The 25,147-nt window shown below is 41.4% G+C and overlaps 1 protein-coding gene across 1 annotated transcript in view; it reads left to right on the top strand.

Moving 5' to 3' along the window:
* The window catches only part of armc2 (armadillo repeat containing 2), a 225,590-nt gene that overhangs the window by 38,307 nt on the left and 162,136 nt on the right, over positions 1 to 25,147 (top strand). The window contains exon 5 of the mRNA XM_060854607.1: positions 12,559 to 12,635. Within this exon, the coding sequence (XP_060710590.1) occupies positions 12,559 to 12,635 (77 nt within the window). The remainder of the gene's footprint in view (positions 1 to 12,558; positions 12,636 to 25,147) is intronic.

Here is a 25,147-nt window from a genome sequence, read left to right as displayed (position 1 = left end):
TGGTTGGAGGGAGTCAACTCAACAGTAGAGCTCATTGGCAGAGGAGATTTTATTGGGTGGCTCAGGGCATTTATGACTGGACAGCTGGCATATGCTGAAGGGCAGACCGATTCTCACTGGCATGAGCTTCCAAGGATCAGAAGGGAGCAATGGTGGAGGTGAGGTCTTGGTCAGCTTTGGAGTGTACTGAGTGGACATTTCTGAGGAGCCTGTGGTTCCTCCTTTGAATGGATGCCTCCTTGCGCAAGCTTATCTCCTTGTCAGGAAGGGGCACCTGGAGTGTCCGCTGGGTTCCCTGATATCCCTTCGGTAATGAGGACTATGGCTTGTTTATGTCTGTATCCAACAGGTTACTGGATCTGGCTTCCACGGCAGCAGCCAACCTGTCCATGGAACCTCCAGATAGTCACCCACTTGAGGCAGCTAGGTCACCATAGAGTAGCTATGAGCGCTATTCCCTTCCAAATATCTGCCTGCTATTCCTGTTCCTAACAATGCATTTAAACAAAATTCCTAATTTCCAACACCACAAAGTCATCTACTGTCGGAAGCCTAGTCTCTGGTAATCCTCCAGGTGGCCTGAGGTGCTTCTTCCACAATGAGTTGTGGAGCTTTTGGAGTGAGGTGCCCACTAGTATGGCACCAAACTATATGAGACATTTTGAATGAGGTGTCAGGATCGGAGCTAATGGGGAATACAGATGGAAACCTAGCCATTACTTCCTCCGAGACTTGATACTCTTGATCTCAGCAGTGAAGATGCTGTCCTCTGGGAAAGCCAGGCATAGAGTTCATGGAGATGCTGACTGTGCCTAAAAGACATGAGAGAGAAGGCATTGTGGCTAATGATTAGAAGTGGTATGCAATTAATGACACTGACAGTGGGGTTTACATGAGGACTACAGTGGTATGAAGAGAGATATTTAGTTAGCAGGAGTGGTCTCCTTCTTCTCCGACAGGACTGTCTCATAGTGGGTGATGTGCCTGATGTCAGGCACCCCTCCACCCATTCTGCCTCTTTGTACCTTGTTATGGGCTGTTTTCTGCTGGAATGAGAGAAAGGGAGGGATTTAATAAAATGAAATTTGGTGTCACAACTGTTAGTGCAGCTGGTTGAAAGGTGATGTGGTGACCTGCCTGTGAGCAAGCAGTGCAAAAGCTGTGCAGATTTAGTGATGCATGGTGTTGGTGGACCAGGTTTGGGGCAGAAGTGAGTGTGAGAGAAATGGTTGCAGGCAGTGCTGAGATTTGCAGAGTATGAGTCTTCGCAGGAGCTAGGTCCAGTAGCAGAGATCAAGTAAGTGTGAGGTAGCAGAGACAAGAGCATGGTACCCTAGAGAAAATTACTGACCTCGTACAGCACTGCTGGCTGTAACACCATAACCTGGAGTTTACACTGATCCAGGTGGTGAACTTGGACCAGATATTCTGATGTTGATGCATTTATCATTTTTCTGACATTTTCCATCAGAACTCTATAACCTTGAAACAATCTAATACTGATTGCTTGATAGAATGAGAAAATCCTGCTCCCTGGCCCTGATTTTGTTATCAGAGACAGAGACAATGTAATGGTAGTCACTGGTGATGTCGTTAAATGCCACCTATAAACCTTTTAGCAGGCATTATTGGCTAAAGCCAATTTTAAAGTGTATATAAGTGAACAAGCTTAACACGGCCATCAAAGAAAAAAAAAGAGTGCAAAGGCTAAGCCCTACCACAAAGTCAGTATAGTCCTTTTCTCAAAGTAAAAGAAAATAGTAACACACAGGCTGTAACCAGCCAGTGAAACAACAGTTCCCTAAAGAGAACTGAAATATACCTGTTGCATGTTGGCTGTGTAGATCAGCCTTTTTAGAAATCAGTCCTCAATAAAGAAAAGGAATATCAGTTAACAAACTGACTTTGTAAATCAGCCAGTTCAAAAATCAGGTCCCCAAAAAAAGTCAGAAACCAACAGTACAGGGGAAAGGGACAGCAAGGCCAAACCCCAACCTCACCGTACAACCAATTAGCAGGGAAATGAGGACAAGTTTTAAGTCCCAACTTATCGTATTAAGGAGGAAACAGTAACACAGACTCACACAATACAGTCCAATCAAATGAACAATAAGACGATGCATAGAACACAAACACCCCTGGTAACCCAGCAAACAATGTGCCCCTCTCCTGGTTGTATTTTTAAAAAAATTTTATTAAACAGTACAAAATAAAGTTAACAATAAACAGAAAACAACAGTTCACAAAAATACCACTATATATATAGGGTAAAGGGCAGCAAAGCCAAATCCCGCCATTCAACCAGTTTTCAGGGAGATGGGAACTAACCTCAAATCCCAATTCATTCATCACAAAGACAACAGTAGCAAATACAGGCAAGACAGTGCAATCAAATCAGAACACAGTCCCAATATAGCTATTAAAAAAAAACACCTGTCCACACCACATACTGATCAGACAGTCCTTGGCTAGGACAGTCATCTGTCTTCTGGTCTCAGGCTGCCCTATAACCCTCCCCAGGTGCTTTCTTCCAGGCTAGTTGTCGACCACCCAGCTCCCAGATGACCCACGTACTGACCGGATTACTCTGGGCCACTTTCCTACGAGCTAATTGTTGGCCTTCTGGTCTTCACCGCCCTACATACTGACTGACCCTCCCCAGCACACTTTCCTCTGGGACGGAAGTCGGCTACTGGCACCTGGTCACCCCGCGTACTAACCAAACCACCCCAACCTGTTATCCTACAGTCGGGCTGCTGGCTTTTCAGCACCCAGCCACCCCACGTACTGACACTTTCTCCTGGCCAGTGTTCCTATAGACCAGCCATCGGCTGTCCAGCTCCCAGCCTCCTTGTGTACTGACCGGTTCTCCCTCAGTTGGCCTTCCTATAGGCTGCCGTCAGCCGCCTGGCTCAGCCTGTTCGCATACTGACCGGCCTGTCCTATTTCCTTTGGAGGATGCTAGAAGTTGCCTGGCCCCACCTGCCCTGCGTACTGACAGGCTCCTCCCAGCCCGCTTTCCTCCAGGCTGGTCATTAACCCTCAGGCCCCCAGCCAACCTGCATACTGGATGCCCCTCCCTTGACTAGCTTTCCTACGAGGTAAAAACAATGACTGCAGATGCTGGAAACCAGATTCTAGATCAGTGGTGCTGGAAGAGCACAGCAGTTCAGGCAGCATCCAACGAGCAGCAAAATCGACGTTTCGGGCAAAAGCCCTTCATCAGGAGGGCTTTCCTACGAGCATGCTGTCAGCTGCCTAGCCCCCAGCCACAGTGCATACTATCAGACCCCCCCGCCCGCTTTCCCCCAGGCTGGTCATTGACCCTCCAGCTGCCGGCCCCTCCACATACTGACTAGCCTACTCTGGCCTGCACTCAAACACAATTAATTGCAAAACCCACATACAGTAACAGAATTCAGAAAATCCTCAATACAGTTTCCAATACAAAGTCAGAGTCCACGACCGATCTCCAGGATACAGCAAATGCTCACATCCCAGCACACACACAGGTGTTCAGTCTCCATTGAGGCTTGGTCCATTCAAAGGACCAGACACATTTGCAGAAACACAGTACATTGTGAATTCAGCTGCAGTTAACTCACAGGAGTTTGATCCACTCTACAATGCAGAGTCCATTTCAGGATGTAATTGCTCACCCCCCAGCACACACACAGGTGTTCAGTTTTTTTAGAGGCCTAGTCACCCACAAAGGGCCAGGCCTACCCATTTAGGGCCAGCTCATCTGAAAAGATGTATTTTCTCACAAGGGCTCAGTCCAAACAGCAAAAAAGTGAAAACACATTCAAAATAAAGAAAACCAGAGTGCAACGGCTGAGCCCTGCCACTAAGTCAGCATAGTCCTCTTTGCAAAGTAAAAAAGAAAAGAGTAACACAGGGCTGTAACCAGCCAGTGAAACAACAGTTCCCTAATGAGGATTGAGTTACACCTGAAACACATTAAACTGCCTGATCCACACAGTCAGAAATCTGTCCTCACTAAAAGAGATGCTGAGAGACCTGTTATGCATTTCAAGGAATTTTCTACAAGTCGCCCCATTGCAAAGGAATTTACATTCTCGATAGGAAACAAATGGAAGATTTTACACATGACTATTAGTCAGATATCTCCTTCAAATATTTTTGTTTATCATTTGTCTGTCCCACCAAGTTTCTCATTGCTTATCTTTTTTCCTTTGCCTAATTTTTCAGCATATCAACTTAATTATACAATTAATATTTTGCTACAGAAACGTATTTGCCAGTAACATCAGAATTGTTTCCCTATATTTGCTTAATCAGTTTGCAAGTCTTTTTTCATTTTTTTTAATGTTGTGGTTGCAAAGTTTGTTGATGCTTTTCAAAGCATGCAATTTAGGTGGATACAAGTGAATTAATGACGGAGTGCTACAGTACTGGGTATAGTTGGTATTAACCCAATTCTGTGTCGCCTTTGCTGAATTAATTTTTGGTAAAGGTTCTTTAGTTACTTTGCTATCTTCGCACTTTTACTTCTGAGCAAAGCTTATAGCCCAAGGAAGGATTTCCGTGTACATTCAGGGTCATGTTTTAGGTATATTCAGGGTACAGTCAGTTCTACTATAACGTGTGGTATATGAAAATCATGTAATAGCAGCACCATTTAAAGTAATGGGGACAAATCGCATTATAACCAATACACGCTTTAAAACTTTGTGTTTTAGAAGCAGTGTCCTTAATTCATCAATCGTGTTATTGCAAATTAGTGTTAATGAAATACATGTTATAACTGAAGGACTTAGACTAAAAGTAATCAATAAACCTATAGAGGGAGAAAGTTCTGAGAGATCACTTTTTAGGTTCCTGCATAATATGGACATTTGATAGTAATGATAAATTAGCCAAATACTGATACAATTTAACATAATTATCTTCTTGGTCAAAGTTATCTTTGCATTCTGTACTACACTTTTAAACTCGCCAACAGCTTGATTTATATAGCGCCTATGTATTTTGATATCGTAGTTGGTAAAATACCTCACAGGGATTAGTGAGGGACAGGACAATCATAAATTTCAGGTGTGGGTTTGAAGGATGCCTTTAAGGAGAGGACGAACCAGAGATTTATAAAGCTGGTCTAGAAACCATTGGAGTAGTTAAATCTTTATTGACAAAGGAATGACTTGAATTCTTTTTAATCAGGAGATTGGTCAAGATGTGAAGGCACATGATACTGTGTAAGTAGCTTTGTGGAGAATGTGGGATCAAATTATGATTTGGGATTTCAATAGGATGTCAAAGTTATGGACTTGCCTGGTTCAACTTGAATTTGAATCAGGTTGCTAAGGAAAGGAATGAAATTAATGGACAAATCTCTCTCTTGACATTGTGACTTTGGCTGATAATTTGATAGCGCTTATCCTGAGGAAAATATTTGGTTCATCCAAGACTGGATATCAGATAAGTCATCTTGACTGTAGTAGCAGTGGTGGAGTAGAGTGAGCAGGCAGGAGCTGTGTTCTGTGCACTTTTTAAAGCTGGCTCCATGTCATCTGATGTTACAAAGGGGCAGTGTGTGATGAGGAAAAGGGAGTGGATCAAGATTAGGTCTTTGGCGACTCTGGTTCAGAATTGAAGAGAAGATTTTGCTGGACAAACTCTGGCTATGTGTTAATTGGTGTGTTAGAGCCAAGAAGTGGTAGTGACAATGCGTCAGTCAACAGAGGAAGGTTTTAGAGGAGGACATTATAATTGAGTGTGACAAAGGTCATAGAAAATTGAGCAAGGATGAATACTACATGAGGTGAGTTACTGGCATAGATTGAGGATTAGCTGTCTTGACAGAAGGCAGAGAATTGGGATAAGAGGTTCTTTTTCGAAATGGCAGCTGTGACAAGTGGTGTCCTGCAGGGTTCAGTTGTTCACTTTATATGATCTGGATGAAGGGACTGGAGCATTCTGGCGAAGTTTGCTGATAATATGAAGTTAGGCAGACAGGCAGGTAGTACTGAGGAGGTGGGGAGGCTTCATAAAGATTTAGGCAGTTTAGGAGAGTGGTCCAGGAAATGGCTGATGAAATTCAACATGAAGAATACAGGCATGGGCTATTTTCTAAATGGAGAGAAAATTCATAAAGCCAAAGTACAAAGGGATCTGGGAGTGCTAGTCCAGGATTCTCAAAAGGTTAACTTGCAGGTTGAGTCTGTGATGAAGAAAGGTGATGGTGAACTGGCTTCTTGATCTGCTTCAGTTTATGTGCTGTGAGTAGACCCACAATGCCATTAAGGGGGACTATCCAAAATTTACACCCAGGAGCGAGTTCACCATCACCTTCTCAGGACCAACTAGGAATGAAGAATAATTGCTGATCTACCCAACAATGCCCACATTAGATGAATGAAAGAAAAAAACAACCTGCCCGCACAGGTTAATTTGTCACAGAGGCCAATCTGATGTTGCGCCAATGGAATATCTGTAGCGATTGGAACCAGGTGGACCTCGTTAACTATGAGGTTATTAGTTGGGGTGATCAACCTGGGCCAATCAGAGATCATATAACCAGGAGATTGGTCTGCTCCTGCACCTGGCCAAACTGGCCATAAACAGGTCCAGGCAGCAGACAGTGGAGAGAGTCGTTAGGGCCGACTGCCTGCCCCTCTACAGCGGTTACGTTATAGCCCGGGTATCTCTGGAGAAGGAGCACGTGGTGCCCACCTGCATCCTGGAGTTGTTCAGGGAGAGATGGGCACCGCCAGGAATGGAGTGCATTATTTATATATCTAGTTCAGTACAGTTTTCAGTCAGTGGTAATCCCCTAGGGTGTTGAGAGTAGGGATCTTAGTGATGTTCACATCACTGTATGCCAAAGGACAGTGGTTATGTTGTCTTTCATTGGAGATGGACATTGACTAGCATTTGGTAGCATGAATGTTACTTGCCACCTTCCAGTACAGCTTGGATATTGCTGAGATCTTGCTGCATTGGAATGGACTGCTTTAATATATGAGGGCGTGATTAGTGCTGAACATTTTGCAATCGTTGGTGAACATCCGCACTTCTCTCTTTATAATGAGGGAGGTCTTTGATTAAGCAACTGAGATGGTTGGGCCAAGGATGCTGTCGTCAGGGACTATAGCAGAGATGTTATGGAGCTGAGATGACTGATCTCAAATAACCACTGCCATCTTCCTTTGTATCAGATATGACTCTGAGAGAGCATTTCCCCTCTGATTCCCATTGATGCCTGTTTTGTTGGGGTTACTTGATGGCACATTTAGTCAAATATGCCCTTGATATCTTGATAGTCATTCTCAATTCATCTCTGGAATTCAGCTCTTTTGTTGATTCCATGTTTGATTAAGCTTATAATGAACTTGGAGCTGAATGGCCCTGGTGGAACCCAAACTGGGCATCAGTGAGCCGGTTGTTGCTGAGCAGGTGCTGCTTGATAGTACTGTTAATGACACTTTCCATCACTTTACTGATGATTGATAGTAGACTGATGGGATGGCAATTGGATCAGTTGGATCAGTTGGATTTCTCTTCCTTAATGTATGTGTTATGAAGTTGAAGGTGTGTACTGTACCTTTAAGAGACAGTGAATGCTATTCTGCATCGAGAGCTTACAAGCACCTGTGATATGACTAGATAGCAGTCTCAGAGTGTATTGGAAAATTGAAAACATAATATTTGGCTGTGAAATGGATACCTGAGTTGGTAGCTGTTTTGACAACAATTCAAAATTGACCTATCTGTTTAAATTATGCCATAGGATACTAGAACCCAATCAAGTTTGAATTTTTTGTTTTGCCAACATCGAACCAATGAGACGATCTGATGTTGAGGATATAGAAGTGCAGGCATTTTGAAAATTGCAGACAGAACAGCTGCCATTAACACAGATCCAAGAAATTAGGCAACACTCCCTATCAAAGGTACCTTTTCATATGAAACATATTCTCAGTAAAAAGAAAGAAGACTACCCAGGGCAATCTTCACATGGAAGAAGACAGACACTGAAGATGACAGCCGCTGTGTAGTTTTTAAATTAAGTTGATGTAATTTTAATAAGTGTCCTATTGGAACAGCATATTGTTATAGAGTTGGAGGCAGGTAATAAGCAGTTAAGAGGAAGGGGAGCTTAGAGTTATGAATAGTTATTGTTTATTGTTCATTTTTAGAGTTAATGAATAAATTGATACTGTTTTATTTTAAATAGTGGAATTGGAGAGTTCTGTGTCACTCACATTTTAACAGATTACGAGATGAGGTCAGCTTTTCTGGGTGTTTGGTTTAATTAACAGAGAGGTTCACCACAGTATCATAACATATGCAGGATGTACCTGGGCAATTTTCTGTACTGTTGGGTAGACTATCGTATCTGCACTGGAGCAGCTTGGCTAGGGCTGCAACAGGTTCTGCACAAGTCCTCAGTACTGTTGCCAGAAATTGCTCAGGGTCCAAAGCCTTTGCAGCATCCAGTGTCTCGATATCAGCTGGAGTCAGTTGAAGTGCCTGAAGACTAGCATCTTTGATGCTGGGACCTGTGGAGGAGGCCAAGATGGATCATCCACTTGGCAATTATGGCTCAAGGTTGTTATGAATGCTTCTGGTCAGACCGCATTTGGAATATTGCGAACAGTTTTTGGCCCCGTATCTAAGGAAGGATGTGCTGGCAATCAAGGGGATCCAGAGGAGGTTTACAAGAATAATTCCGGGGATGAAGGGCTTGTCATTATGAGGAGAGGTGAAAGGCTCTGGGTCTGTACTCAATGCCATTTGGAAGGATGGGGGGCATCTAACTGAAATTTATAAAATACTGAGAGACCTGGATACAGTGAACTTGGAGAAGATGTTTCCACTCATAGGAGAGACTAGGATCTAAGGGCACAGACTCAGACTGAAGGGACGACCCTTTAGAACTGAGATGAGGAGGCATTTCTTCAGCCAAAGGGTAGTTAATCTGTGGAACTCATTGCTGTAGAGGGTTGGAGAGGCCAAGTCACTGAGTGTTCATGATAGAGATAGATAGATTGTTGATTAGTAAAGAGATCAAGAAATAGGGGAGGAAGGCAGGAGAATAGGGTCGAGAAACATATTGGCCATCATTGAAAGACAAAACAGACTTGATGGGCCAAATGGCCCATAATCCTGCTCCTATATGTTATTGTCTTATGGTATTCATTCTTATCATTTGCACTGATGTATGTTGAGTCTCCTCCTATAATTAGTTGTTTAATTGTACCATCATCATTTTGGATGTGGCAGGAGTGCAGAGTTTAGATCTGATCCATTGGTTGTGGAATCACTTATCTCTGTCTGTGTCCTGCTGCTTGAGATGTGTAGTATGAGAGTAGTCTTGGTTTGTAGCTTCACCAATTTGACACCTCATTTTTAAATATGCTTGCTGCTGTTCCTTTGTTATTTTAGAGGCAATGGTCCCTCAATCTGTGCACAATCAAGGGACTGTGTTTATTGCAAGTTGTTGGTGCTGAAAGCCACTACAATGCTTTAACTTCCTCTGTTCCTGCAACTTTGAACCTGAGAATTGTACCCACCCAACAGCATTTACTTTTCCCTGAAGTAATCTTACTTCCTGGGGATCTGAGGAATGTTATACAGGCATTGCTATGTTTTGGATTGGCCACTTTCTGACTGGAAGATCTGGTGGACTTTCTAACTTTCATAGGTTCTGGGTTTCTCTTGTAGAATCTTCACCACTTTTGGAATATCCTGTCCAAAGCTTATACTTGTATGAGCTCATTCACTTTGATTTACAGACATGTGGAAGCCTGTTTAAATAAATATCTTCATTTTATATAGTTTTAATAAAATCACAGTAAGTTGCGCTGGAGTCAGTGTGAGATTGTTCCAGGACTAAACCGTTCCAAAGGAGAAGTTGACCAAATTATAAGCAATCTTAGTGTAATGCTTGGAACCAGGTTGACCTCATTAACTATGAGGTTCTTGATTGGGATTGTTAACCTGAGAGAAAGTGAGGACTGCAGATGCTGGAGATCAGAGTCAAGATTTGAGTGATGCCGGAAAATCACAGCAGATCAGGCAGCATCTGAAGAGCAGGAAAATCGATGTTTCGGGCAAAAGCCCTTCATCAGGAACCTGGGCCAACCAAGCAGGCTTGGCTGACCAATATAACCAGGAGATCTAGAGTCTCCTCAATTTAGGGAGTAAAAAAATATATATCCAGGAGATTTAGAGTCTCCTCAGTTTCAGGAGAAAAATCTTATAACCAGGATATTTAGAGTCTCCTCAGTTCAGGGAGGGAAAAAAAACCAGGAGATTTAGAATCTCCTCAGTTTAGGAGACTGACTCTGTACTGGCTGGTGCTACAGGAAAAAAAGAAAAATAATAACCAAAAGATTAGAATATCCTCAGTTGAGGATTGACTCCAAGTTGACTGACTATAACCAGTGTACTCTGCACTAGTAAATAAAAGGTGACTTGGTGATGGGACACCAGTCTCTATGCAGTTATTTCAGTGGGGATGGAAGAAAACCCTTCACTTGCAATTGTCATCTTGAAGTTGGGGTAAGCATTCCTGGCATCATGCCTCTCTTGGGGCAGTTTGACTCATTTGTTCCTGCTGTTGAAGATTAGGCCCAGTATGTCGAAAGAATACGATATGTTTCCAGGCAAATGGCATTGGGGCAGATTAAAAGCAACAAGTAATCCTTCTGACTGCATGTGGACCTGTAGCATTTTCAGTTAAAAGGGGCTTAACTTTCCAAATGCACTAGACACTGAAACTTTCCAAGAGTTGATGGAGTTGGTTAAGGAATATTTTGACCCCAATCCTCCTCAAATCCTGAGATGCTATTGGTTTTGCTCGACTGTTAAAGAACTAGGGGAATCCGTATTGGGATTTTTGACGAGGTTACAATGACTGGCCGAGGCATATAATTTTTGATTAACCCTGAATGAGATGCAGAGAGACCATTTGGTACATGTGATTAATGACATCACCATGCAAAAGCGTCAATGAGGTGAAGGCCAACTGGACTTCAAACAGACACTACAGCTGGCCTTGTCATTAGAAAATGCGACAAGTGGAGCATGAGAACTACTGGGCATCCCAATGGAATTGGGTACCCTCATCTGTCCAACTTAGCTTGGGGAACACCACATCATTGTAGGCAAATGCAGAGCCTCATGCAGGCATGTCCTGAACAGAGGGAGCCTAGGCCGATCCACAGCAGAAGCCCACAACAAAGCCAAGTCTCAGCCAAGTGACTAAACAGTCCAGATCTTCAGGATCTGGACTGGCAAGCCATTGTAGTTGCTTCTGGTATGCAGACTCAAGACAACAAAGAAGATCTACAAGGCCTGGATTTGTGTAGGAAAACTCATAGGCTGGTAGATAGGAGAGTGCACATCTAGGAAAGTTCATCCTACATGTGGGCTGGAACAATTAAATTGCTGACTGACGCCCAAATCAGAGCTAATTAAAATTAATGTCTGGTCACCCAGCTCCAGTGGAGGTCTATATGGGCGCAGTTGTATCTGTGGTTGTAAAATCTGTCTTTTAACAAGATTCGCTCAGGATTTCAACCTTTCAGCTTGCGCAAGATCTCATGCATTGGGGAACTGTTGCAAGTTAGGGGTACAACTTTGGTTCTAGTCTCCCATGTGAAACACTTGTGCAGTTACCATTGATGGTAGTAAAAGGCTTGGGCTCAAGCCTATTGGGGCGGAATTGGTTGAGAAAAATTCACCTTGATTGCCTCACATTTTTCAGTTGGAAAATGGCTGTCTGAATGAAGTTCTGGTGAAATACCCAGGTGTTTTTCAAGAAGGATATTGTACTATCAAGGGGGCTAAAACCACTTTACATGTTGACTAGGATGCAATTCTGACCTTTTGCAAGGCCCGCCCAGTGCCATTTGCCTTGTGGCCAAAAATAGAGATGGAAGTCAGGAGGCTGGAGAGTGAAAGAACCATCAAACCAGTGCAGTTTGCAGGATGGGCAGCACCATTTGTACCCTGTGAATCCTGATGGCTCTGTTTGTCTTTGTGGGTATTTCAAGCAAATGGTAAACCGTTTCTCACAGCCAGATAAATATCTGATGCCTCACATAGAGGACTTGTACGCAAAGTTGGTTAGGGGGAGTTATCCTTTGCAAAGTCAGACAGGAGCCATGCTTACTTGTAATTGGGACTGAATGAGTCTCAAAAGTACTGAGTAAAATATTGTAGCAGACACTTTTCAGTCATATTTGTAGTGGGTATCCCCTTGGAACATGTCTAAAATTTGACATTCATCTGAATGTTTCTGACATATTCACTATCTACAGAAATTGTCAAATTAACTTTGTTCTTTTTGGAGATTTTCTTGACTTGACAAAGTCTAAACTGTATTTATTTTGACTATCACAATATCCAAATTGTCTTATGCTTCATTGTTCCTACATCCAATTGTGATTGGTAACGCAATAATAAAGCATAAACTATGAATTCTGTATTATAGAATTGTCACAAATCGAATGGCAATCTTTGTTTTTATTCTCAATAGGTTTAAATTTTAATCCCTTTTTTCCAAATATTTTTACTTTTCTGTTTCAGCAAACAAGTAATACAAGAGAGTAGACCTTCTACCTGCCCTGGGAACACTGAAATCAACAAAGAACAGAACAGAACAGGTATTTTGTTTTAGTAGAATCTCTTGCCTTTTTGAGTACAATTTGCAACTGAAAAATGTGTATTTGGACAGAAATGATAACCATTTTAAAAGGCATGCTACTAGAGTAGAACTGAATACTTTTTCATCTTGGTACATAGGAAATGAATTGAACAGAGTTAAGTATAGCACAGGCAAAAACAGAATAAGGCTTTCCTTACTGCAAGATTCAACCATAATCTTAATCTTAATCCTACTGTGTCAGTTGTGTTTCAGTTGGTAGGACAGTAGCCTCTTTATTTGAAGATTGAGCATTTATGTCTCACTCTAGAGATATAACCTAAAAACTAGGTTGACATTTCAGTTCAGCACTAATGCCAATGCTATCTTTAGAATGAAATGTTAAACTAAGTTCTGTCTGAGCATGGAGTTATTCCTCAACTATCTGTACTAAAACAGATTTTCTGGCTTATATTTCATTGTGGTTTGTGAGTTCATACTGTATTTCTTAAATATTTACACTTTACCTCAAAAGTACTTCATTTGTTGGAAAATGCTTTGAGATTTCCTAAAATTATAAGCATGGTTTATTTCTTCCTGTTTCTTTTTTTCCTTCTTCCTTTCTTCATCTTGTTATTTCTCATTTTAATAGAAGTTTTAATTCTTTGTGGAGGAAAGAGAACTTTGAAGGAAAATTGAGTTCCATTTATTTGTGAGCAAACAGAATCTTTTAGAGTTCTAAATTGGTATATATGTTTTAGCCATGATATGCACTAAATTTCAGTTTTATAAAGAGCTTAGCATTCACACACACAATCACCATAGATATGAAGATATGACCTCAATTCTACTTGTTTTGGAATCTCCTGTAATTGCTTCATGATTCAGAATATGCAGAGAGTGCTATTGCAAATGCTAAATTATTTTTTGCTAACTTCAAGGACTTTGCACAAGCTTTTTGAAGGTAAACATAGGCTAGTAGGTCTTGCTCTTGCAATTTAGTTCAGCTGTGAGAATTTAATACAGATAAGTGTGATGTGAACAATAAATAACTAGTGAACACTGGTTAAACATCACTAATGCCTGGACTACAGTTATAGGTGTTACACTTTGGGAAAGATGTGAACACATGAAAGAGAATGCTGAAGGAATTCTCCAAGATGAGAAATTTCATTTGTGAAGATAGATTGAAGATGTTGGGAATGCTTTATTTGAAAGGAGAAAGAGAAGGAACTCGACAGGGTAAATGCTGAGAGGATATTTTCCCTGATGGGAGAGTCTAGGATCAGATGACATAATCTTAGAAAAAAGGGCAGTAAAGGTGAATTTCTTTGCTCAGAAGGTTGTGAGTCTTTGGAATATCTATCCAGAAAGAGCAGTGGGGGTATAGTCAATGCTGAGAGAGTTTTAAGGCTGAGATAGATGGATTCTCAATCAGTAGGTGAATCAAGAGTTATGGGGAAAAGGCTGGAAAGTGGACGGAAGGAATGTTGGATCAGCCATGATCCTATTGAATGGTGGAGTAGGCTTGAGGGACCAAACAGCCTACTCCTACATCTATTCCTTATGGTCTTATTAAAGCCATAGTTATGGGTATGTTCGCTGAGCTGAGAAGTTGATTTACAGGTATTTTGTTCCCTTCCTAAGTGACATCCTCAGTGCTTTTGAGCCTCCTGTGAAGCACTGCTGTACTGTGTCTTCTGGAATTTTTGATTTTATTCTGCTGCTTCCGCCTGTCGGTCCTGCTTGTTGGTTGCAGTGGTCAGTATACTGGGTCTAGGTCAATGTGTTTATTGATTGAGTCCATGGATGAGTGCCATGCCTATAGAAATTCTGATTGTCCTCTGTTTAGCTTGTCCTCTTATCATTGTGTTACCCCAGTCATTTCTGGTCCTTGTCATCTGTGTGCATGGTTACTGCCTCACTTGCAATCACACCTTCCTGTTGACCATATTTGAAAAAGCCACGTAAAGAATTGTGAGCGCCTCCTGGAATAAAGTGTCCAGGTAACTTTCCCCCTCCCTGTTATGCCACAGTGATTGCAACTTGCAAAGTTCTTGCAGACATAAGCATTTACTGCAGATGTGTTTACCCTGGATCACAGCAGCATCCAGAAATGCTCATGTTTGATTGCAGACCCTGCAGCAAGAGATAGCACTGGAGGGTGGCGACTTCGATGCTAGTGGGCCCACAGTGCAGGACTTGAGGGGGTGGCGGTGGCTTTCATGATGGCAGAGACAGCAGGGCAGTTTCTGTGATCGATGGAGAATGCATGCGGTGCTGGAATCAGGACGTTGGGCTTCAGCTGTAGCAATGTGGTGGGCCCAAATCTGTACCCCTGGCAGATCCATGTGGCTGGCTGTTGCATCGGCAGTGGTGTGGCCCAGTTTGGTACTCCTGGTGGAGTGGTAGAGGTGATGGTTGCCCTTGAGCAGGATTCCTGAAATAGACTTTGAGGAGCGGGTATTGGTATGCATGGAGCATGGAGACCTCCCCACCGATGTCAAACGAAGCACCAGATGGGAGGAAAAACTCTCTTTTTAGTTATATTTTATTTGTATCTTAATATCCTCTGTAACTCAAAATGGCGCTGGAGCATGGTGACATATTACATTTGTCACTAGTTATTTGTTAAGTACAAGTGACAATAAATCATTCAATTCATTCTGAAGTCACAGCACACCCCTTTCCTTGCTTTAATATGTGCTAATTAATCATTTTTAATTAACTATTACAAGTCTACACCTTCTAATAAGTTGACACTGCTACTGAACTTTACAATGGTGATTAAACAATCCACTACTTACAGTACTGACAAAAACGTACTGTTTCAAATAATGTTAGGAGTTGATTGACCTGCTATGTCTGCAAAAAAATTGCAATTCAAATGCTGATGGCTGAGAAACAAAATGGAAGGAAAACACCTCCACTCTGCCCTACACTGGTCTTGCCACTCAGCACACTTTATGACTTCCAGCAAACCTTGTATAAACTATCTCTTTCCCCTAATACACCATATTTCTGGGTGCAGATGACTTTAGTAAGGGGAGCAGTAATATTCAGCATGGGTAGTAGGACTCATTGAGTAAGGGCTGTGGGACAAGTTTGGGAACATAAATCATAATCATGATTGCTAACACATTAAGGATGGGAGGATGAAGGGCACACGGATAACATGGCTAGCAGACTGAATCATATAATCCCTATAGTGCAGAAGCAGGCCATTCGGCCCATTGAGTCTGCACTGACTCTCCGAAGAGCATCCCACCCAGACGCTGTCTCCCTACCCTGTCCTGGCAATGCTGCATTAACCATCGTAATCCACCTAAACTACACGTCCCTGGACACTATGGGCAATCCACCTAATCTGCATATCTTTGGACTGTGGGAGGAAACCGGAGCACCTGGAGGAAATGTGTGCTGATATGGGAAGAATGTGCAAACTCTACGTAGATAATCACTCGAGGGTGGAATTGAACCTGGGTCCCTGACACTGTGAGGTAGCAGGGCTAACCACTGAGCCACCATGTAGCATCAACAGCCAGGTTTCTTCTCAAAGAAAACACAGTCCAAAATCCAGTTCAATCTCTAACCACTTCCGGACAGACGGACTGTCTTCTCCCCAAGGTCCCAGTTACCATTCAACATTTGCCATCTGTTTGAGTGTAAGATCTTTTCCAGACTTGCTGAACCAGTTCCCAGGTACTGACCTTCTGCTATCTGTTTAAACATAATGCTCTTCCCTGATGATGAAGCATCTGCAGAACCTTGATCAGGAGCAACCTGCAATTAACGTGCAGGCCTCGCCTCACAAATAAACAAAAACATGTTGTCATAGAGTCATACAGCACAGAAATAGATCCTTCTATTCAACTCATCCATGCTGACCAAGTTTTCCAAACTAAACTAGTCCCACTGGTATTTTCTTTTTAACACAAGCTGTTGCCCACAATGCATCTTTAGCATGCAGTTCCCAGTTCACAACTCCAAACTGAAATTGGTAAAGGAATAAAATAAAAAATAATGAAAAATGAGTGAGGGCTCTTTCATAGTGTAGAAATGTATCATGGTTCCTTCGATAGCATCTTCTAAACCCACGACTATCTTGAAGAACAAAGGCAGCAGAAATGTGAGATCACTACTGCTTGCAAGTTCTCCTCCTCTTACCAATTTTTTTATAGATGCACCATAGAAAGCATTCTATCTGGATGCATCACAGTATGGTTTGGCAACTGCTGTTCTCAACAACGCAAGAACTATACAGAGTCGTGAACACAGCCCAGTCCATCACACGAAATAGCCTTTTACCTGTTGACTCCATCAGTAGTTCCTGCTGCCTCGGGAAAGCAACCAATATAATCAAAGACACCTCCCACTTTGGTAATGCTGTTTACCCTAGTTATGACACAACTTCTGCATTGAGCTCAGCAAATACTCCTAGGCTTTGGCAGTACTTTGAGTATCATAAACCACAGGTATTTCTTCTGCCAGCAGCTGTGTACACTTGTTATTGATGTGTTCACCAGAGTCTGTTCCTGAATCTACTAAAGCTAAGGTACAGTGACAGCCTCTGTGTTGGTTGTGGATACAGCTGAACGCACGGCCAATATGTTTGTGGTGTTACAGGCTTCATCTTAAGAGGTGCTAATGCTGGTGAGCCTCTGAGCCCTCTTCTGTTTTTCTGTCTGTTGATGACTTGTGGACAAGTAGAAAGTGAATTCGTTGGAGTTTGGATGGGAGTGATAACCATCCCCTCCTGTTCAATTCCTGGCTTGCAGCAAGTGAAGTAATAACCAGGTAGCCTCTAATATGGCACCATAACCTTCGCCCTCGAAGGCACCAGTAGGAGCAAGAAACTTTGCCTGTTATCTACATGTGATTCATTATTTAGGTCACCATGGAAGTTGCTTGCATATGAAATGAACTGAAGTGCACATGACTGCACAAGAAAGCTTGCTGTGAGCCATGGTGGATGTGACAACATCTAAGCTATATTTTAACTCCAAAACAGAAAATCCCAGCGTGATATTTTTAAATATTGTGGTTAATGGGTAATAGATTCAAAGGCTAAAGCATGACAAAAATTGTGCTAATATAGGTCTGCAAGTTTTGAAAGATAACAAAACCACATCAAAGGAGTTTGAAAGTGTTAAAACTGTTGTAAGTCACTTGGAGTATATTCATTTGAAGTAAAAACAATGACTTCAGATGCTGGAAACCAGATTCTGGATTAGTGGTGCTGGAAGAGCACAGCAGTTCAGGTAGCATCCGAGGAGCATTAAAATCGACGTCCTGATGAAGTGCTTTAGCCCGAAATGTCGATTTTACTGCTCCTCGGATGCTGCCTGAACTGCTGTGCTCTTCCAGCACCACTAATCCAGTATATTCATTTGATCCTATTAAAAGATATTGTTTTTCCATTTCTTAGAGCTTGTGAAATTTATAAAATTTTCTGCAAACAAAGCACCAATGTGTGTTTAGTGGTGATCCCTTCTCCTCAGCTTTCTCATAAATGAAAGCAACATGACTGGAGCTAATTGTAAAGTCTTCTGAGATTGTCATAGTCTTAAACTTGCATGCAATAAAACTCAAGATCCTTGGTGATTTTGATAATTTATTGAAATTACTTCTAAAAATGGATTTTAAATAGATATTACAAATTTAAATAAATAATTATTTGAAATGCTAATTTGTTAAGCATTTATTTTGTAACCATTCGTTCCTTCTTAATAAACTACAGTCCGACATATCAAAATAATGTATTAGAATATGTGATCCAAAGCTATGTAAATAATTCTGTGTTCAGCTTGAATTGTTATTGTTGCTAAGGCTGCAAGGATGATTTACCAAAAAAAGCAGCCAATCAAATGAACCTGCTTACTGACTCACTGCTTCCTGAATAAGTTGTAACCACAAATATACAGCAATGTATAATCGAGCTATTAAATGCCATTTAAATTTAACCTTTTATCTTTCTGCCATATTATAGATTTCTTCGAATGTGTACATTGTTTTAAATCTAAAAATAAAGCAAGTATCACTGTGAAAAAGATTGTAAATGCAAATGTATAAAATAATTTTAAAATGCATTATTTCATTTATAAATCTACAAATGTTAATTAACATTTTGTTAAATGTTAATCAGCCAAATTAAGTCCGTGACCACTATCTTGTGTGTCGGTATAAGCTATGCATTTGCTGTTTAATCGATTGCATCTTTGAAACCCACAACCCCCACTACCTCAAAGGACAAGGGCAACTAATGCACATAAACACCACCACATGTAAGTTCCACTCCAACTCGCTTTGAACTATGTTACTGTTTCTTCACTGCTGTTAGGTCAAATTCCTAGAACTATCTTCCTAACAATACTGTTAGTGTACTATACCCCAAAGACTGCAGAAGTTTAAGAAAGCAGGCCACCACCATCTTCTCAAGGACAGTTGGGGATGGGCAACAAATGTTGCTCACATCTCATGAACAAATAAAAAGAAGTCTAAGAACTGCTATTGAAGTGATTTGCCATTATTGAGATAAAAGGTGACTGTTCGCTTTTGTGTGCCACTATCTTGAAAACACGACTGCTTAAAGAAGGATTGACATGGACTGCATCAGTTCAAGAAGGCAGCTCACCACCACTTTCTGAATGGCAACTAGGATAGGCAATAAATGCTGACTCAGCCAATTATACTCATATCCAATAAGTGAACAAAGAGAGTATTTTGTTCAGAAAGAAATGCATATTAATATTCAGCATATTTTAGTTTTAGGGTGGAGGAGGGTGTGTAGTTTAGAATAGAATAGAATATCCTTTATTGTCATATGTACTGTATTGCAGGTTTACAGTGAAAAGCTTTTACAATGTCTGCCTCTTATGGCGACATCTTAGGTACAAGTACCGAGGTACAAATGTTGGATACAACAGAGGAATAAAAGTAGTTATGTTACTTTACAGAGTTGAAAAATAAGTTAAAAATAGGACATCATTAAAGGATTTACAATTACAATAAGGTAGGAAATGTCAAATAAACATAACATTGTAGCAACTCAACACAGGGTCTCCATATGTGGTATGACTGCCTGAGCCAGAACCCAGTCTAACAGCTGTCCCCCCTCTGCTCCAAGCCTCCAGTCTGCTCTGTACCAGTACTCAGCTGCTCCAAGGTAAATTCCACGACTGCCTCCCCCATGCTGGTCGCCGCCTGGGACTCACCGCCTGTGTGCCACTCTGGGGCTGTTTCCTTATGCGCTGTTCTGAGGTTGCTTCTCCAAAATGCTCTGGGGCACGCACCCCACATGCTGTCGAGGGCTCGCTGCTTGCGCTGTTCCAGGGCTCGCAGCCCCGTGTGTTGTTCCAGGGCTCCCTGCTCTGGGACTTGCTGCCTGCACCTACCGCTGCTCCAAGATTTGTCTCCGGTGCTAAGAGGAGAGAACAAGAGACTAAAAAAGTAGAAGAAAGAAAAAGAACTGGTGGAGCAGAGGAGCTCCAGCAGAAGCATCCTACTTTGCCACCATCCACACCAAATACGCATAGTAAAAAAGAAAACCATTAAATGAAATAAAAAAGAATAATGTCTTATTCTTTTTTAAATAAAGTAAGAAATTGTTTTCAACATGATAAGATTTATTTGCATCTATTAAGCAATATCTTTCTAAATGTAAGATGCAGGATTCAGACGAACTGTAATAATCAAAGATATATCAAATTAAGAATAGTTGAGTAGATAACTATAACAAGTTTGTAGTGTTTAACAAATGATGAAAAAAAACTTGACTGGAAGTAACAAAATAATGATGATTTAAAGAAATCCACAGTGTGAGCATAGAAATCATGTCTGATTAATTTATTAGAGTTTTTTGAGTAAGTCTCAACCAGCTTGGTTAGAGGGGAAACCAGTAAAATGTGTTGTATTTGGATTTCCAGAAGGCATTCAACAAAATATGGCAATAAGGTAAGAGCCCACAGTGTTGGAGGTGTATATTGGCATCGGTAGAGAATTGACTAATGGGCAGGAAACAACAAATGGGGATAAGGAGTTCTTTTTCAGATTGGCGACCTGAATCAGTGCTGGGACTACAGCTGTTTACAATTTATATTAATGACTTGGAGGAAGGAAATGAATCCTACTATAGCCAAATTCGCAGGTGACACAAAAATAGATGGAAAGACAGGTTCTGGAGATGGATGCAAACAATTTATAAAGAGACATTAATAGGTTAAGTAAATGGGCAAAAAATTGTCAAATGAAGTATAATGTGGGAAAATGTGAAATTGTTCATTTTGGAAGGGAGAGAAAAAAAACAGTGTTATCAAAATAGAGAAAGAAACCTGCAGAAATCTGCAACATGAAGGAACTTGGGCTACTTGTGTATGAAACACTGAAAGTGAGCAGTAAAGTAATTAGGACGGCTAATGGAATGTGGTCCTTATTTCAAGGGGGTTGGGGGAAAGAATAGGGAAGTTTGACTGCAACTGTAAAAGCTGCTGATAAGACCACATCTGAAGTACTGAGAGCAGTTTTGGTCACTTTATTTTTAAAAATATTGTTTCATTGGAGGCAGTTCAGAGAACGTTCACTAGAAAGATCAACAGTATGGAGGCATTGTCTTATGTGTAAAGGTTAAACAGGTTGGGTCTCTACTTATTGGAATTTAGAAGAATGAGAGGTGATCTCATTGAAATATATACGATTCTTAAGGGCTTGACAAGGTAAATACTCATGGGAGAGTCAGAGTTAAGACTGAGAGGAAGAATTTCTTCTGTCAGAGGGTTGTGCATTTTTTTGGAACTCCTTGTCACAGACAGTTGTGGGTCAGAGACCCTGGGTATATTTAGGGCAGAGATATACAGATTCTTGATCAGTTGGGGAATTTACACGTTATGGGGAAAGGGCAGGAAAGTGGACATGAGGAGTGTCAAATTAATCATGATCCTATTGAATGGTGGAGCAGGATGGAAAGTCTCAATAGCCTACTCCTTTTCCTATTTCTTATGGTCTTAATAGATGGTTATTCAAGGAAAGGAAGATGAAAAACATAAATCATGAATCTGCCCCATTTCACAGAAGTTTATAATGGTAGTTCTATTTTTAAATATATTTTTGTCCTCATAAGAAGTTCACTAGTTGAATATGGTTTAAACTAAATTGGCAGGGGGTGGGAACCAGTGTGTAAAAGTGAAAGTGAGAGAAGATGAGCACAAAGTGAGACTGCACGATAGTACTGGGGAAGGATGTAATACTGTATTAGGTAGAGTAAGCCAAGAAGAAGTATGAGGATTGTCAGGACAGTTTTTAGAATGCATATATATATAAATTCACAAAGTGTTGTGAATTATGTAACGAACCGGGACAAGTGATGGGCTTGTTAGTGGGTGAGCATTTTGGTGATGGTGACCACAATTCTGTGACTTTCACCTTGGTTATGGAGAGAGATAGGTGCATGCAACAGGGCAGGTTTTACAATTGGGGGAAGGGTAAATACGATGCTGCAAGACAGGATCTGAGGACCATAAATTGGGAGCATAGGCTGTCAGGGAAAGATGTCGTTGAAATGTGGAGCTTTTTCAAGGAACAGATACGACGTGTCCTTGATATGTATGTACCTGTCAGGCAGGAAAAAGATGGTTGTGTGAGGGAACCTTGGTTGACGAGGGAGATTGAATGGCTAGTAAAAAGGAAGAAGGAGGCTTACATAAGGTTGAGGAAACAAGGTTCAGACAGAGCGTTGGAGGGATGCAAGATAGTCAGGAGGGAGCTGAAGAAAGGGATTAGGAGAATCCTAATGAAAAATCTTTGGCGGGTAGGATCAAGGATAACCCCAAGGCCTTTTATGCGTATGTGAGAAAAATGAGAATGATGAGAACGAGGGTAGGTCCGATCAAGGACAGTAGTGGGAGACTGTGTATTGAGTCGGAAGAGATAGGAGAGGTCTTGAATGAGTACTTTTCTTCAGTATTTACAAATGAGAGGGACCGTATTGTTGAAGAGAAGAATATGAAATGGACTGGTAAGCTAGAGGAGATACTTGTGAGGAAGGAAGATGTGTTGGGCATTTTGAAAAACTTGAGGATAGACAAGTCCCCCGGGCCTGACAGGATATATCCTAGGATTATGTGGGAAGCAAGAGAGGAAGTTGCAGAGCCATTGGCAATGATCTTTTCGTCTTCACTGTCAACAGGGGTGGTACCAGGGGACTGGAGAGTGGCGAATGTTGTGCCCCTGTTCAAAAAAGGGAATAGGGATAACCCCGGGAATTACAGGCCAGTTAGTCTTACTTCGGTGGTAGGCAAAGTAATGGAAAGGGTACTGAGGGATAGGATTTATGAGTATCTGGAAAGACACTGCTTGATTAGGGACAGCCAGCACGGATTTGTGAGGGGTAGGTCTTGCCTTACAAGTCTTGTTGAATTCTTTGAGGAGGTGACCAAGCATGTGGATGAGGGTAGAGCAGTGGATGTAGTGTACATGGATTTTAGTAAGGCATTTGATAAGGTTCCCCATGGTAGGCTTATGCGGAAAGTCAGGAGGCATGGGATAGTGGGAAATTTGGCCAGTTGGATAGAGAACTGGCTAACCGGTCAAAGTCAGAGAGTGGTGGTAGTAGATGGTAAATATTCAGTTACAAGTGGAGCCCAGTTACAAGTGGAATTCCGCAAGGATCAGTTCTGGGTCCTCTGCTGTTTGTAATTTTTATTAATGACTTGGAAGAGGGAATCGAAGGGTAGGTCAGTAAATTTGCAGACGATACAAAGATTGGTGGAGTTGTGGATAGCGAGGAGGGCTGTTGTCAGCTGCAAAGGGACTTAGATATGATGCAGAGCTGGGCTGAGTCGCAGATGGAGTTCAACCCTGTCAAGTGTGAGGTTGTCCATTTTGGAAGGACAAATAAGAATGCGGAATACAGGGTTAACGGTAGGGTTCTTATTAAGGTAGAGGAGCAGAGGGATCTTGGGGTCTATGTTCATAGCTCTTTGAAAGTTGCCACTCAGGTGGTATAGCTTGTAAGAAGGCCTATGGTGTATTAGCATTCATTAGCAGAAGGATTGAATTCAAGAGTCGTGAGGTGATGTTGCAGCTGTACAGGACTTTGGTAAGGCCACATTTGGAGTACTGTGTGCAGTTCTGGTCGCCTCATTTTAGGAAAGATGTGGAAGTTTTGGGGAGGGTGCAGAGAGATTTACCAGGATGTTGCCTGGAATGGAGAATAGGTCATACAAGGATAGGTTGAGAGTTCTAGGCCTTTTCTCATTGGAATGGCGAAGGATGAGGGGTGACTTGATAGAGGTTTATAAGATGATCAGGGGAATAGATAGAGTAGACAATCAGAGACCTTTTCCTTGGGTACAACAGAGTGTTACAAGGGGACATAAATTTAAGGTGAAGGGTGGAAGGTATAGGGGGGATGTCAGGGGTAGGTTCTTTACCCAGAGAGTGGTGGGGGCATGGAATGCGCTGCCTGTGGGAGTGGCAGAGTCAGAGTTATTGGTGACCTTTAAGTGGCAATTGGATAGGTACATAGATAGGTGCTTAAGCTAGGACAAATGTTCGGCACAACATCGTGGGCCGAAGGGCCTGTTCTGTGCTGTATTGTTCTATGTTCTATGTTGGTGAACTATCAGCACAAATAGCCATGTGGGAAATTAATACAATGCCAATAATCAGAATATAGCTAAAAAATTGAGAACTAGGCACCTAATATTCACAGAAACAGAGTGTGCAGAAAATATGAGAGGGCAAAGGAGGTAGCATGGCTGGACTGATTAGTAAAGACCTTATTGTCATGGGAAGTGGGATATCATTCAGGGATCAAGGTCATCAATACTTTTCTTGTAGTGAGCTCAGAAGCAAGAAAGATCTAATCATTCTAAAGGAATCCAAATAGTGAAAGAGTTGGAGGAGCAAAACTACAGATAAAATCACAAAACATGCAAAACTATAAAATAACTTGGGGAAATGGGAAGTTATTTACTTTGGCACAAAGAATAGAGTTCAATATTATATAATAATATATTTTATTAAGAAAAAAATAGACTTTTAAATATTACAACAAATACAAAACAATGCAGTTCGAAACAGTACAAAAATAGTACAAAACTAAACCCAAATAATAAAACAAATTCCCCAACCCACCTTCCTATACGAATGTATAAACATATATAGAGAAGTATAAAATTTTTTAAAAACCTAAACTAGCTATTTAACGAACTAAATAAATAGTAATAATTCAGCTCAGCCAAACAAAAGACATTCACAGTTCCTCCTCCCTGGATATTGGACTCATGAAACATAATCGTTACGGTTATATAAAAGCCCTTGGTAGTGTGGCAGATAAATCTGTGTCCAGGTATTTCAAAAAGGGTTGCCATGTCTTGTAAAAATTCTCAGTTTTGTGGTGTACCATATTTGTGAGAAAATCCAGGGGAGTGCGCTCCATAACAATCTTCCGCCAACCCGACAGGCCTGGGGGGTTTTCTGATATCCAACCAAGCAAGATATTCTTCCTTGCACAGAATGTAAGCATATTGAAAAGTT

The sequence above is a fragment of the Hemiscyllium ocellatum genome, chromosome 3 (genome assembly GCF_020745735.1).
Source record: "Hemiscyllium ocellatum isolate sHemOce1 chromosome 3, sHemOce1.pat.X.cur, whole genome shotgun sequence".
Lineage (NCBI taxonomy): Eukaryota > Metazoa > Chordata > Chondrichthyes > Orectolobiformes > Hemiscylliidae > Hemiscyllium > Hemiscyllium ocellatum.
The sequence above is the reverse complement of the archived record's forward strand: the minus strand, read 5'-3'. Positions and strand labels throughout refer to the sequence as shown.